The 17,224-nt window shown below is 39.1% G+C and overlaps 1 protein-coding gene across 2 annotated transcripts in view; it reads right to left on the bottom strand.

The window, feature by feature from the left end:
- Positions 1 to 245: 245 nt before the first annotated feature.
- The window catches only part of LOC113541280 (putative leucine-rich repeat-containing protein DDB_G0290503), a 118,010-nt gene continuing 101,031 nt past the window's right edge, over positions 246 to 17,224 (bottom strand). For both annotated transcript variants that reach the window (XM_026938166.3, XM_053228029.1), the window contains 2 exons: positions 11,929 to 12,019; positions 246 to 5,000 (listed from right to left, as the gene is read on the bottom strand). In XM_026938166.3, the coding sequence (XP_026793967.3) occupies positions 4,758 to 5,000; positions 11,929 to 12,019 (334 nt within the window). In that variant the 3' untranslated portion in view covers positions 246 to 4,757. The remainder of the gene's footprint in view (positions 5,001 to 11,928; positions 12,020 to 17,224) is intronic.

Raw genomic sequence — 17,224 nt, 5'->3', positions numbered from 1 at the left:
GTTCATTAACTCCAATTATGGGAGGATGTTGGAAAGGGAGGAGAAGCAAGAAGCAAGCTCCAGTTTCTTTTTGTACCAAAAAAACCCTGCTCTGTGCATTGAAAATTAGAATTTGTACTCTGGTTGGAGGAGTGGGGTCTCGAATTAATCCCTACACCGAGCTCAAACGAGTTAAAAGCAGATCAAAAGCCTGCTTAACCTCTGCAAAAAAAAAAATAAATAAAAAAAAAAAAAAAAAAAAAAAAAAATCACCGGCTTCTTGACAACAACAAATGATGATTCCTTCATTGTTTCCAAGGGAGCGTGTTTTTTCCTTCGCAGTGCTTCTGGCTCAGGCTCGGAGTCTTAAAAGCCTGCGGTTTTATTTTTAATGACTGTGCCATGGATGTTATGTGAGGCTAAGATGTGCATTGCGTGCACACATTAAAAAGGAAGTATTTTTAACTGTGACAGTGCAAATGACTAATACCGCTAACAAGCCCTGCCTTCCCTCATTAAAATGTATAATCCTTGGCTGAAGTTTAAAAAAGAAAAATCATGTTGCAGCGCATTTTGCAGATAAGAGAAAATGCTGTGCTTTGACTCATGCATCTACTAACATTCTCTCATTAACACAGTGAAACAGACCCTCTTTCTCCGGAGAAGAGCGATTTCAAAGAGCGGCCTCACAGGTCTCCTTGTTTAGCCAACACACATGCTCTCCCTTCTCTGTGTGTTTTAAAACAGGCCCCTCGCTGGCATTTCAGACACACGTCTTCATTGTTGGAGAGAGATGTGTGTGAACGCAGGAGTTGAGTCGCTTAGCGGAGACGAAGTTCATCGAGAGGATCAAATGGCAGGCGAGAACAATCAACTTGTTTTCCCGATGAAGAAAAGCTCATTACGGAGGAGAGATGTCACGTCTGATTACTCATGCCCGCCACATTTCTACAGAACAACACGCCACTGATTATCACTCGTCTGTTTAATCATTTTCACCCTGAAATGTGCAGAAGAGACTGGAAACACAGACACTGTTTCATATTTCATCAGATCCAATCCGAATACAGAACCAACTGAACCCTGCTTAAGTGCCGCTGTCCATCCATTTCCCATCACATAACACTCCATAAGCCATGGAAGTAGCAGGAGATCTGTGGAGGTGTTCTGGTGACATCATTTCCAACAGTGGAGAAACACTGGAGCTCTGCTTTATCGTGAAGCTTTACACCACTTAGCTCAATCTGAAGAGACTTAAAGCAGACAACCAAACGGAACTTTCTGGATTTTTCCATCATACTGGGTGGGAATGTTAGAAGGACTTCCCAGGCCATTCCTGGAACACTTCTAACTCCAGGCCGTTCATACATGGCATGAAAATCCTGGAAACGCGTCATGTGACACAGTGATGCACTGAACAATTACCACTCAACAGATATCGCGCATGTATTTCACAACATCATTAATTTACCACGTTTTACAGACCGCTGATGTTCTGTAATACTTATTTCCAAAAGTTGCTCATGGCATTATAATAAACAGGAGAAAACCGAAAGGAATATGAAGCAGATAGCAGAAGCTCGGGGCACACAGACAACACATAACAGCAATTTCTTTCTCTTATTTTTTGTACTCATCTGTCTTGAGCATCTGACCCTCATATAAATCTCCTCATTTACAGCAAAGTTGCCGGTCTAGTGTCATCGTAGTCATGTTACCTGGCAATGTTCTGGCTTTTGTTCACACTTAACAGGAGTTTTACTACGTCTGAACCTTGGAAATTGTGCGCAGGTGAGAAACTGAATATGAAGATTGTGCTTTGATTATGATTATGATATCTTATGATTTATATTTTGTAATGTCTGTAATAGTTTATTTAGTTGTAACAGTTTATTTAAAAAAAAGAAAAAAATAGCAAGTTGCCATTTCCAGGATTTCACCTCAGAGTTCACACATAACCCAGTAAACTGCAAGAACATTTACGAGAACAAAAAAAAAAAAAAGCTAGACGTTATTGAAGGCTGCTGTGTCTTTACTGTCGGCTAGAAAAGCAATTCTAGCTAGCGCATTTTATTATTATTATTATTATTATTATTAATATTATTATTATTATTTTCCCTAGAATGGTGGTTGTCAGAACTGAGATGATTGCATTTGATCAACTAAATGTCTGCGGTATTCCTAGCCTCGCCCACATGTCCATGTTTAGTATTCCTGGTATCCCGGGAGGATGTGGTACATTACAGCTCACTTAGATAAAACGGAACAAATTGTGATTCTCCTAGACATTTCTATAATAAATGATATGTTTCATTATATTTAGGTTTGTTAATTTCCCAGCAATACGGTAGTTTTTGAAATAAAGGAAAAAAGAAACTCATTCAAGATTGTTTTTAATGTAAAAATTATAACATTTTATAATTTTAAAGATTAAGTCCAAAAATTAAAGATCAAATCAGCTGCTTCCAGTCAGTTTGTAAAAAAAAAAAAAAAAAAAGAATGTAATTTATCACAATATTGATATTATAGCATCATATCACCCAGCCGTAGGATCACAGATGTGTTAGCGGACCCATGCCATACCTCACTGTCCACATTTTTACACGCTAAATTCTCTTGGTAAATAAAAAACTGTACGTGTGAGAAAAATGATCATATTCACCGAAGTCAACATGTCCGATTAGAGGGATTCTCTCCGAGACGAGTGAGTGTGTTAAGTGAAGTCTGGGGAACGCAGAGCGACTGGCAGCACTGTACAAATGGACCCAAAATAACAATGCATTATCAACATGCACGGCACAGACAGCAGGTGATTCATCCCCTCACTTATTTATGAGCACAATCACTGCGCACAGATGAGAGCTCATTTTCAGTGTAAAATATACGGCCCTGGGCCCCTCACTACTCTCACACACACTCACACACATGCACACACACACACAAATAAACACCCAAACAGGGGTGGAAAACACACCTTACTGACCGCTAACTCATGAATTAAAAATGCCTCTCTGCTTTGGATTTCCAGGCGAGAAAAAAAAAAAGAAAGAAAGAAAAGTAACACGGCACATCTGCATGAGCGCAGCACGTCATTATAAATCAACGACAACGTGACGGAACACTCAGTGGAAAGTTCAAGGACATTTTTCTAAGTTGTATACATTCTGTCTGGGTTTATTTATTTATTTATTTATTTATTTATTTATTTATTTATTTGGGGTGTGCGAGACTGCACAGGTGGTGTGAAGCTGAGAGCACAGGACTGATCAGAACAGGAGATCTACTGTTTCCTGGTGATAAAACACATGGTGATGTAACACATCCACAGACTTTCAAACAGTTAAAACACTGACCTGTGTGCAGTTCTGCAGCACTTCAGGAGCAGAAGCAGACTCTGATGTAAGAAGAGACCAGGTTCTGGTGTAAAGGAGTCGCTTCAACACTAGACTCACCTTGTGTTCACCTTATGTTCGCTAGCAAGTGACAAGTCGCTCGTGTCTCATGTCTGCCCAGTACCTATATATATATATATATATATATATATATATATACACACACATATATATACATATATATACACACACACACACCCCTTCTAATGCTAGCCAGTTTAACACAAATTAAAAAATTAAATAACTCACTTCATACTAGTTTTGTCAGCAGATTAGCAAAGCGAGCTAACTGTACTAGCTACATGCACTCACTAGATGCACCATGATCTCTGCTACTTCCTTCTAAGCTTTTTTTTTGTGTCACATCTCTATAGGCATTTAATGAGAGGTCAGAAATGACAGGATAAACTGAAATCATGGTTATAATCATGGCTTTTCCTTTCATTTTTCTGCATCAAACACTAAATGGGAACTAAGTGCAAGGTAGGAAGTTGTGAGCGAGGAAGTGAAGAAACATCGGACCACGCACGAGTTGGGATTGGTCTGAGGAATCAGCTGAGCCAATCGTTTGGATTTGTCACCTTAACAAGTCATACCTAATTTGCAGAAAATTTAAATGTCACTTGGTTGTGGAAATCATGTCACTCACTACTATGAATGTAGAGCTCAGGTTCAGAGGCTCCGCCCACAAACCATCTGATAAGAGCTCGTTACTTGGAATTTCTGATGTCTGACTTTGAAAAAACAACAAAAATGCCCCGTCAACTTAAAATTGCTATTCAGAAACTCGGGAAAACAGTCTCAACCCTGAGTTTAGCACATTACGCCATTTCCACAGTAAATAAATTAACATTCTGTACTTTTACATTAGATTCTAGTCGTATTTGCTTTAGATCAATAAACATACAGACACATTTTTTTGGTTTAATCTTCAACACTGGACGTACAGTTTTCTGGTTTGAGATTATAGATAATATTAGCTAGCTAGCTTTTGGACAGAAAAAGACAAGCTTTCAAAAGACAAGCATTCATGGAGGCGTCCATGGTTTTGTTCCTCTTTGTAGTTTGTTATGTATAAAGTTGTGTTTTTCCACTTCCGAGTTAAACTGATTGCGTTGCTTGCGACTATCAGGACATTAACAGTTATAGGCTAGCTACCTGTTTTTTCCTGTGTTTAAACGTTTCCAACTGGCTTTTAAGCAACAATGAGCTCAGCAATGTGCTTTTGTTTGAAGTAGTTAGTGGAAAGTGTGTGACGCTTGCGTGTTTGCCAACGAGCTACAAGTCCTGATTGGTCGTTTGCAGTGTCTGTCATGTGTATGACCTCTCTGTGTGAAAGTTGTAGGTTCTTGGCAACATGATTGGTAGATGAAAAGACTCTTGACACTACTGTAAAGCAGACTTTGATCTCTTCTCACATGTTCCCCTGGGCTGCGCCGAGAACCGTTCTCGAACTGACTGGGTCTGGTCAAGCTCCAGGTCTGAGGGCTCGAGGGATGGAGGAGAAAGGAGAGGAACCAAGCTCTGGTCGACCCTCAAGCCCAGCAACAGTTCCAGATGTGAGCGTCTTTTCCTCTCCTTCTCCAGCAACTTCCTGTTCTTCTTGTTCTCCTCCCTCATGCTGCTCAGCTGCACGCACACACACACACACACACACACACACACACACACACACACACACACGAGCATTCTGTTAACAACGTGCCATACAAGTAAACCACTTCTGGCTTATTGCATCAGTTACATGTGTAATTAACACAGACAAGAATTCCAACACGTTTCCCTTTACCAAGGGGAAAAAACAGTTACTCCAAACTTACTTATAATAGATGTGTAAGGACAATTGTTTAAATTCTGCTAATTTATACACATTTTGAAGCACACTTTCTTCTGAGGTTCTTACATCATCTTATGAATTCTTACGTCAAAGGTATTCATAAATGAAGCTCTAAATCTGTATCGTTTTTCCTTTAAGAGACGGAACGAGTTTGTCAGGGAGTGCATTTAGCGTAACTTTGTGGTTATGATGCCGAATGGATACCAGAAATCCTTCGGAAAATATTTTCCAGTGTTGGAAAGATGGATAAAATACTTTGTTAAGACTTTCTCTTATGTTTGTCCCACCCTAAGGCTTTTATTGTTCCAGTGTAATGGTTGTAATTTTGCAATTTATAAACAGAATTCAAGAATTTTTTTGTTATTTTCTCAGAATATTAGAATTACACACATGCACACACACACACACAAAACAGTGGATAGAGATTTGATGGTCACTGGCATAACAATGAAAATTAAGACCCTGGTTGTTAAATATGACATGTAATCAAAGAAGAGAAACGGGCTGAGGAGCGAGCCCTGAGGAACGCCTTGTGTAAAGGTGCTGATGGCTGATTTGCACTCACTAACAATAACAAACTTATATATTATTGATAATTTTAGATTTATTGGGGGTCTGAGGGTTTGATCCTCGAGTGTCGCTATTCTAACCGTGTCCGTGTGAGTTTCCTCCCACCTCCCAAAAACAGGCCAGTACCTTGACTGGTGACTAAACTGCCCCTCTGTGAAAGTGTGTGAGGTGCCCTGTGATGGACTGGGGCCCCATCTAGGATGTATTCCTGTCTCACCAGGCCAGTGTTCCCAGGATAGGCTCCAGATCCATCTAAACCCTGATCAGGATAAAATGGTTATGGATGAATGGGAAGGGATGAAAGCGTCTGGGTGAAATGCAGCCAAAGCTCATGTGGGCACTTCAGTTCAGACCTCAGCTCAGAGACCTGGTCTCATGAGGGATGAGTTGTGGTTGTGTTCTGGCAAACGGATCAGGATTAGCTCATCACCTTTCTGATGTAGTGGTAAGTTTAGGCCATTGATTATTTGCTACTGAAAATCTGGAACCATCCATGGGTTGGTCCATGAGCAAGGCAAATGATAGATGCCTAATTGGGACACATGACAGTCATTCTCAGACATGTTGCGTAACATGAGTAACAGCAAATGATCTCTTGATGGCAGTTCAACACTCCCCCATGACCAGGATTGTCTGAATGCTGTGTCTTTATGAACTGTGGCTTCCAGAAAGCTGTTAAGCACATGTTTTGGTTTGGTGTTAAGCACTAGGCCTTTAACAGATGTATTTGCTGTTGACTCTATTCAGCCTCAGACACATATGAGTATGCCTTATAGTACTTCAGTAGCAGCACTAACAATTCTTCACGTCCTTGTTGCACTTTGTGTCTGCTTCCTCCACACTGCCTCATGCTTTACAATGCTCTTTCACACATGGCCCAGTCTGGGTCCGTTATGAAGCACGGCTTTCACAAAGCTGCCTCGCACATGTTTGAGGTAGAAGTTTCTTCTGCAGTCCATGGAGGCGAGTGATGTTTGCCAGGAAATCCCCACGTGACAGTGCTGTACTTCTCAAAGTCTCTTGTTAACTCTGACTCCCTTAATTAATTCCTTACCTTCACTCAACCATGCTCTAGAAGCATACAGTTTATATGTAGTTTATTCTGTCAGCTGGTCCTGGTGAACTTGCAGTTACTAGCCTTGAATTAGTCAATTGTTAACTTGGACTCTGTTCTCTAATGTGCTTAGCTTCTAATGAAAACACTGATGCTAAATGAGCTGTTCTAATCCCTTATATTAAGCATTTGGTGCAAAAAAAATTACACCATTATATCACGTCTAAATAAAATGGGAAAAAAATTCCTAGAGCTTTACAAAACCTGCAACAAGGATTGTGCAGCACATTTGCATTTCCAAAGCCGAGGCACGAGTGACCGACGGCTTCTGTATATTTAAAGCTTCGTGCTCACAGTATCTTCTTTCTGATCGTTCCTCTACGCTGTTCCCTCCTGTGCTCGGTGCTTTGAAGACCACAGCTTGGCAGCAGTTCTCGAGCTGCTTTGCAAGCAATGTGACCCGTTCACTTAATTGCCTATTCAGACCTACTATATGCTTAAGTATAGAGCGGCTTTAAACCCTGACAGTTCACTATATGTCTCTTTGTTCATTAAATGGTGCTGGATGTTAGGGAAAAACCCTTTTCCTTCAACAAATAACTTTAACACCAGTATGTTGAGCAATGTGCTGTTTTAAGATTTTTCAAGACAAAATTAATGTATATTAGCATTTCATGTGCAGCAGTTCATTACAGTGATGTTCATACAAACTCCACTGTTAAACCTCCACCTTCTTTTTCTCATCTGAAATCTGCGATCCTGAAGTGTCTTTCAGTCCTGTGACTTATTTGTGGTTCTATTCCTCCTCTTAAAACTTCCACTGTCATCTGATTATGCATCTGGAAATACATCAGATACAGCAGCCCATCTTCGAATGTACCACACAGAAGCAGCTGAACTGGAACCAAAAGAAAAACATCCAACACTCATGACATTCTACCTCCGACTGTGCTCAAGCAATAAGGCAACAGGTTGATTTATGGCGTTAGATGTGCGTCCATTTCAAACTGTAGAGAATGAAGCATTCAGATCGTTCAGTACGCACATGGTGCCAAAGATGTAAGAGGAAACAAAACTTTATAAAGTGCACAGGGGCATTGTCAAGCTGGAACCAGTCTGGGCCTCTTAGCTCCAGTGAAGGGAAAGTGTAATGTTACAGCATACAAAGACATTCTATACAATTGTATGCTTCCATCATTGTGGCAACAGTTTGCAGAAGGCCCACATACTGTATAAGTGTGATGGTCATATAGTGTACCGCGACCTGCATTTATGGATCTGGATCTGGATTTCTTTGCAATCTGGTTAGTTATCTTATTTCAGTTTGAACTTATACCCATCTGGTGACTACCAACTGCTAAGCTATCAGTCCCCTAATCAAGTATATCTTCTTGTGTATATACATATATAAAGATGGATTAATTCTCATCTCTCACGCTAAACATTTATTTAAAAAAGGCTCTGTACAATTTTCTCAGTCTCACCATTAAAGAGGCCGTGGTATTACTTGTACTTCAAATATTTGCAATTTACTTTAGCCCACTGGCCATCAGAGATCCTCTGTGTCATACAAGATGTCTGGTCTCGTTGAATTTCTAATTAACTTTGCATTCTGGAAGACACTCTAATGTTCGTCAGCTTAAGAGGATCACGGCCATCATTTAATTATGAAGAGGCTAATGACGTTCTCAAATATTAACCCGGCTCTTTAAAAAGCCTCCGACTAACTAATCACGCTGAGTCTAATTTTCCCTCAGCCTGAATGAAAGATGGATGTGCGGAGAGTGGAATGTATTTTCTCTTGATCTCAAAGAGGGGAAAAAGGCTAAATAAATTCACCATCAACAACATATTTATCTGAGAAATAATAAAGCACTATTCTAGAAATCTCAAGCAGGCTCAGCGTTCAATTAGAAAGTAGAGCTTTAATGAGATACATGTCTCTCTTTTAATGTCTAAAAAGTAAGTATTTATCTAGCATATAGCTGTCATAGCTCGAGCACAATCTCAAATTGAATTCTAGCCTTAATGAATTGTAGCAGATTCCACACACAATAATAAAAATACCAATCAATGGATTGCAGCAAAGGAACGGCGTGATATTGTTCGTCCAAAAAGCGTTCAATCGAGCTCACTTCATTTACAAAAGGACATGAATTATAGCCTTTTATGAGCAGCGAGTGAAGAAATTAGAAATCAAATCCTGTCTGACTTTATTCCAGCCCAGCAATCTATGCAGATTAGACAGGGGCAATTTAGCCTCCGCTGCCACGCTCATTTTCTCACCATTACACCAAAATGAAGTAAGACATTCCATTATTATTTAGACTGCGAATAACTGTGTGGGGAAGTCGCTGAAAATTACCTTGAAATATTTTCCCCTCCATCATTTTTTCCTCCCTGACTTTGCAGTCATTATATCAATAATCTCAGTCTGAATCAATATCAGTAATGATTCATGCTTTTGATTAAGGGGTGAGTCCATCTGTAGGTGTCAGGTAATTATCACCATGACCTATAATGAGAATATTTCCCAAGTTCCTGACTTCCACACCTGGCCTCGGTGTGCTCTAATCATCACTGTGTGTCCCTATCAGCCATAATCCATGTCTGTCCATGCAGGACTGGTTTCACTCGACCACACCCCCTGACACATTCATCCAACCATCTTGTCTGAAGCTCACCCTAATCTGTTAGATCAAATCATCAGAATAATGAGTTGACTTGAAATAAAGCAGTCTGAATTTCTAGAGGTTAGAGATTAATTAAATACCACAGTGCTGTTGAATGCTGGATAGTTGATTCATTTTCTCTAACAGCAGCTTTGACAGTAGTGCAGCTGCACTATATTACTGCACTCATTCTAACAAGTTATCATTTTAGTACAGCATACTTCTATAGTACTTGTAAGGCAGATGCTATAATCTACGATTAAGGTCTGGTTTATACTTGACTCGCGACCTCGTAGGTGCAGAAGCGTTGGCAGCGTGACGGGCATTGTTCACACACACGCCTGTGCACTTTATATACACCTGAAGGATTAACAGCGACACCCACTAGATGGCGTGTCAGAGCCAAAACATCCGTATACGCAGGTTTCCAAATCCAACTGTAATGATTAGCGAGTTAGCGAACGTTGGCAAATTTCTGCTGTCTTTGTGATTGTTGTCATGAGTTGTGACTCAAAGCAAAAAAAATCCTTATCTTAAATTTAGAAGTATTTACTTAATATCTTAAATCTAGAAGATTCAAATGACTAGTATGAAAAACAGACCTTTCTGTAGCTTTGAGGGTACATGAGAAGTTTTTAAAATGCTATCCTGACCCCACTGTCCAAACTACCGCAGGACTGGTGCACACGTGTAATTAAAAATCTGTATCTTGCATACGTGTAATCAAAAAGCAAGCATAATCCAGGCTTAATAATAAACAGATTAAAACACGTGTTGTTATTTAACAAAGAAAAACAATCTTGATATTGTGACGTTTTCTGTAAGAAGTTGTTGTTTATGGAAGGAGTCTCCAGTTTCAGAGTTTTCAGACAGGGGAAAGTTTTCACAATAGACGTTGTACCACCCCATGACCTCGCCTCATGCTGTCAATCATCATACTCGCATGTCATCCTATCAATGTCTAGCAAAAATATGTACATTTACTGGCACATGTTCACATTTGGCTTTTAATGTGAGGAAGTGAAAGGAAATGGGAGGGTTTCTGCATGGATTTCAACTCAGACAGCAGAGTGGTGTCTATTAATGAATAAATAATATTTTATGTAAAGAAATGTGATTGATTTACTGCCATTTAAGGCCGAATTCTTACACTGTCTCATGTGAGCTCTGTCTGGAATCCGTAAGAAAATACGAGGACGCCTCCATAACGTGAATCAATCATTACGACTGCATATGATTATGAATAACTTCAGAGGAAATAATTTTTTAGGTTTCCTTATTGATAGCCTTATGGAGATGGCACAATACCACTTTTTCTTTTCCGATACTGATACCTTGGTGTATCATTCTAATACCAATCCTGAGGATTGGATCAGTGCCACCTCTGACACACTGTCATAGAGTTTTACATCAGACATTCAGAACTAAATGTTATATGAAAAGTAAGTAAGGAATAACACACTGCTGACTGTGCGGTTATATGAAAATAATGCATGCTGGGGCTGTGTAATGCGGCACGATCCTGTTAGTTCTTCAAAGTGCATTATTTTCATATAACTCCACAATCTGGAGTGTGTTATTCCGCTTATTACACCACAGCCATTTGCCTGCGATTAAAATTTTTAAGTTTAATTGAATATCACGCATTTTAAACACTTTGTTGTGCGACTTTACAAAGTGCTGTGGCTGTTAAAGTGCTTATACCCGAGACTCCTTCCATAAATGTTAAATAAACGTCTCCTAAAAAAAGTCACCGCACCAACGATTGTGTTTTTCTTTGTTAAACAATGTGTTTTTAAAATGCATTATTATTAGCTTTAGCTTATGTGCAGCATCCGCCATACAAGTTCCTGTGTATGAGCTGTTACTATAGAAACAATAACGTATTAAAATGAGTGCATTAATATAAAGCTGTAGCTCATGTTACAGCCGGAACTACTGTCCGAGCCGTGCGCTTATATGAAAATAATGCACGCCTTCTGACCAATCAGATTTGAGAATTCAACCGTGCTGTGGTATAAGGACATAATGTTTTGTTTTTTTATTCTCATAACTTACGAATGTGACATTATTGCAAGTTTGTAGAAAATTTTATCTATTATAGGGTTCTACATAGAACCTTGACCCATAGAGAAACAGAACTTTTTTCCAACTTTGTATCTGAACTATTTTCCATTTCTGAAATGTGTTTTGGATTGAAACTCGTCCTTTGTTTTAGGTCTCTTTAATACCCTGATTTTCTTTTAAATCTAAAATGTTCCTACAAATAAAACAAGGACAAATGGGTTCACAAACACTCGTTATTTTACGTTACTTAAAGCAGTTGATGCAGGAAAAAAGGGGGTAAAAAAAAAAAAGAAGAGAAATCGTAACGTATTGGGCGCTCAGGGTGAAGTGAGTGATTCACATTCTCTTGTGTCTTACCTGTTGATTTAGCAGCTTGACAGACTGCATGTTGGACCTCAGCCTTGACTGGATGTCATCTATTTTGTTCAAGTTATTGGCTAGTTGGTTCCTACACATAAAAGACAGAGCAGAGCAAAAGGGACGGCTAAGAGCACAGAAACACCAGATGCGTTAATGACGGCTTTCAAACAGCCGAGAAGCGATTCATCGCCTTCTGAAGGGGAAGCTGCGCCCAACTACATCATGACCTTGTTTGCGGAGGGAAAAAAAAAATTAAATTGACATTTTCTTCTTTTTAATTCAAAGGGCGGCGAGGTTATTAAGAAACGTTGGATGAGGTAAAACCGCTGGACCCACGAATAACATTAACATAGCGACAGACATGAATAAGAACGAACATAACAAGCCAGCGAAGAACAAGAATTCACCGTCTATTAAAGCGCTTTTGTGTTTTATGATGGCCGGCTTCCCAAAAGATCTCTTTAAAAGAAATGGCCATCTAATTAACGATCTGTAGTGTAGCGCACATCACGTAACGCAGTCTTCTCTTCCAGTTCTCCGGAAAACAGGCCATTTTCTGCATAGATGAACTCGTCCAGTCCAGTTAAAAGACGAATTCTCGTGCAACTTTTCTAAACGCCGCTTTATGAGCGACATCAGTGCCAGACTTTATCGCTTATTAAACCATTTCTCAGGCTAATTTGCCTGTAAAGAAAAACCCAAGTCTTTTATGAAGTTTATATAAAAAGCAATGGATAGGAAGAGGTCTATCATGCTTCAGTTGCAGATTCATCTTTAATGAATTCCACACACACACACACACACACACACACTTTTCTACCCTATTAGTGCTGAAGACTTACAGAAAGAAAGAGTAGAGGGAAAAAATCAAGATGTTACGTGCCCATTATGAAGATTTACATATAAAAGATCCTGTCTGACAAGTCATAACAGATCCATTCTGGAATAATAAGACTTGTTCGCTAATTTTCGTCCCACTGCTTCTTATCAGTCAATATTAAAGACTGTGGGCCAGCAGCAAAGGAGAAGGGGGGGAAAAAAAAAAAAAAAAAAAAAAAAATCAGAAAGATCAACAAAAGCTTTTCTTAATAAAGAGCGCTAGACTAGGCTAGGCCTGTATAACCCCGTAATCCACAGCACACCGTAATGAGCTCTTCTTTCCCAGCATACAAATCGTACAAGAGCTCAGAAATTAAAAGAAAAGAAGACGAGGGAGGTATTTGGTGATGATCGGGACAGCAGTGCGCTCTGTTCCAACTCCTCATCAACCAAATATTAAATATCTGCAGCGACTGTGACAGACATGATTGTAAAATATGAAGTTTGAGTACACGGTACTTTTAATTACACCTTCTCTCTTTACCGGAGCTGGAGGAAACACATGCGATTCATCCATCCGTTAGGACAGCGAAACGTCTCTGCAGCCGGGAACCGAGCGTCTGAGTCTGCGTGCCGACTGATAACAAACGAGACGGAGAACAAGTAGCCTTTTAATTGAAACCATCTTCTTCATGTATGAGAGTAAATACACAACAGAGAGAAAAACAATAAGAAACATGAGCAAACATGAACTCGGGCAATAATGATGTGTTCATAACATGTTACTGTATTTACTGCCACAGAACTGAGCACTGCTACGTCTCAGCTAGGCTGAAGGTTGAGTTAATGACCAGAAATAGGAGTACCATTACTTTGTTACTGCAGTTAGATCTGTGTTGATTACCTGATCTCTATTTCTACTAGGACGGAAGTCCAAAATTTAGGTCAGTATTTATTTGGGGAAAGTTCCTCATATTCAGAGTCAGGTTGCACACATGCTTAAGTGGATTTTCTAGGTGTCTTGATAAAGAAAACATGCTCAGGGTGTAGACCTAGCCCTTATCTGCTATGACTACAGCTCACTTTACATTAATTCAGCAATTTATCCACAAAAAACACTCCTTGAAATAAACAGTGTCTCTAAGTAAGATGCGTCTCCTCCGATCTCCTCCGAAAATGTTTCATGGACTTCAAAGGGACGATACTGTTAACTAGTTAAAGTACATTTATGTATTTAATATTAGACTCGAATGGCATTCCGTAGGTTTTTGCATGTTCACAGCCAAAAGATAAATTTTAGTGTTGCGTAGTGTTACATCAAACTGTCAGACAGTAGCAGTGGATCTAATCCTGCTCCTCACTCGAGCCCGATATCACGCAAGGACAGAATCGAGCGTAGCTGAGACATGCCTCAGTTTTAGACAAACTCCACCCCACATGCAAATCCTGTAGATACGTCCATAGCCTGAATAGTGAGCTGCACATTTTCACTATTAAATTCTCACCCATCTTTTGCAATTCTTCATTTTTATTTTGGAATTCTAGATCATGTTTTGAAGTTGAATCTAATCAAATGTTATTTGTATTTCACAATTTTAGGTACTATGCAAGGCCAAAAAATTTAATTCAACTCTCATTTTAAATTAATCTAGTGTACAAAGTTTACATTTAAAGTTGCGCACTACAGTATAATAATAAAATATATAATAAAACAGTAGATAATTAAATAAAGCCCAGATTTGATTATTAGCTGTTATTTGATATTTAGATGTTATTTCAGCCAATCAGCAGTCAAGAAATTACTGCGAACCTGTTGGTGAATGTGAACGTGATTAAAAATCTTAAACTAAATTTGAACCGTCTTGCCTTAGAATAAATAAATAAACAAATAAATAAATAATCAACTTCATTCCGTAAGTGAGAGTGATGTTTATATCCTTATTCTCTACAGTTAAACAAGTTCTTCGGTGGGAATGAATTGAGGAATTATTCTTTAAGACTCTGTGATCCAGGGGAAATATTTGGAGCCGCACAGATCAGTTCTCCTGAACAAGCTGCCGAAACATTCCTGTGCGCCTCGCAGTCTTCAATTTCCAATCAGCAGCCCTGTAATTCTGCTAATTAGCCAGAGATTTGTTGACAACTTGACTGGATTACGGGGTGGCCGATGCTTTCTGGTGTCTGAGCCCCCGTCGCCGCATGTTTACAGTAATCCACAGCCGTAATCGCTCGCCATTTGCTAATTAAGAGCAGATAATTGTGGCTTGATTTAACGAGTGCATGGTGAGTGCTGACGAAGTGTTGGAGTGAAAGCAGCTGGAAAGAGAAAGAGAAAGAGAGAGAGGAGAGAGAGAGGACGAACAGGGCTATAAAGTACGGCTCAAGCAGTCATGTTTTTCTTCACATGGCCTAACAAATTCTGATTGGTCAGAAGGTGTTGATTATTTTTCTATAGCAGCAGCTCTGACAGTAGTGCAGCTGCAAATCACAGATTTATATTAATGTGCTTGTTCTAATACATTATCAGTAAAAGCACATGAGCAGGTTTTTACACCTCCGAGTCCTTCATTCATTATGTGTTTTTCATTATGTGTCATATTTCCAATAAATGTGCCAATTAAGAGCTAATTTTAGCAGCTCATTCAGGTTAGCCTCAAATATAGCACCTTTCATTTGCATGGATATGAATAATAAATGAACACCTGAATGTACAGACTGGCAGTTCGGCCCTTATAGATCCAGCTTATAAAACATCTATTAACATTTTCTCATCACGCTGATCGCAGTCACGTCGTGCTCCTGGATTGAGATTTTAAAATTGCATAATGACATTACGCTGATGGATGAGCCACAAACTGACAGGCATGAAAATAATACCACTTATTTCCCAATATACAAACCAGCGGCACAAAAATAAAAAGGTTTCAAGACATAAGAGACATAATTATAATAAGCAAAATAATCATCAATTCAAAAAAGGTGGAAATAAAGGTGCGATTTCCTCCGCCGTCCTTATCATCTCAGGTTAGATGATTATGTTCACTTCTATCAAAATCCAATCGACAGATCTATATGAATAATGTTTTCTCAATTATTAAAGTAGACAAAGGGAGCGATTCATCAGGCTGTCAGGTCCCCTAACATTATCATTAAAATGATCGACAGCTGGAGGGCAACATCTGAAACCAACCAGGAGTGAAAACAATGGAGTGAGGTACGAACACACACCCTGACACGAAGTTAAGAAGGCACAGAGGCCAGAGCGCGGAGCTCTGAGGGTCAGGGACGGAGGCAGCTACTCTAACTGGTCCTGTCCTCTCTTTGCTTTTTATTCTCCTAAAGAAACTAATAAAGGGCTCGCTCCTGAGGAACGCCAATCTGAGAAGTCGAAAGAGCTTCTTTTTCCCCTCAATAAAAACGGCAGATAAACCAATCGACATATGAATCTGGAATGATTGACAGACGCATAGGTGTTTCAAATTCACTGATATTAACCGACACCCATGGAAGCCCCGCCCCCTATCCCCATTTTCTTATGTGAAAGTCTCACTTTTTGTCCTGGTAAATAGAGAATGTTTTGAGTTCAGTAATGTGAAATAAAATCTATGAATGTATGTTTGACTGAGCCAACAGCGAAGGCCCTGAACTGCAAGGTGTGTTTTTCTTTCTTTTTTTTTTTTTTTTTTTTTTTTTTTTTAAAGTGTTGTCATTATTTTCACACAACTTACTCATTATTATGACTGTGTAACTGGTTAATAAGACTTAAGTCGCATTAATGAGTTACTAACTTGTTATTTCAAGCTCTCTTATGCCCAACTAACTCTTTATTACCATTTTGTTACTTATTACTACTTACCAACTCGTTATTACGACTTCCTGACTCAGTATTGTGACTCACTAAAGCATTATTTTGACTTACTAATGCATTATTTCATGATATTCTCATTATTACAACTTACTAACTCATAAATATGACTAAGTTACTTGTTCTTTCAATATATGATCTCATTATTAGTCATCATACAAGTTACTAAGTTGTAATAACAAGATAACATCTTGAAATAAGTACTTATTTCCCAAACGACGCCAGTATGGACATTATGAATTTACTGTGACACCAAGTCTTGACTGCCCAACATTTTTTTTTTTAATTCTATATTTATAATATAGGACTACTATAATACTTAAACATTGTCAGTAACATATGTATGTGTAACATAAGTGACTCAAAACCTAAGGAATATTCCTTGCACTGATTTAGCAGTCTAGTGGGAAGTGTTGTGTTGTAGGAAAATAATCCACGCCGGAGTGGTGTGACAGTGATACGGCTCCACCCGAAGCAGAGAGGCCTGGTTTATACTTGAGGCATGATTTTGTGTGCAGAAGCAGCATTAACACGAGTGGCACTGTTCACACACTCGCTGCGTATCTTATGTACAGCTGCAAGATTTAAAAGCAACATTCACTAGACTGC

The sequence above is a fragment of the Pangasianodon hypophthalmus genome, chromosome 22 (genome assembly GCF_027358585.1).
Source record: "Pangasianodon hypophthalmus isolate fPanHyp1 chromosome 22, fPanHyp1.pri, whole genome shotgun sequence".
NCBI lineage: Eukaryota > Metazoa > Chordata > Actinopteri > Siluriformes > Pangasiidae > Pangasianodon > Pangasianodon hypophthalmus.
This window is presented reverse-complemented; position numbering and strand designations above follow the sequence as displayed.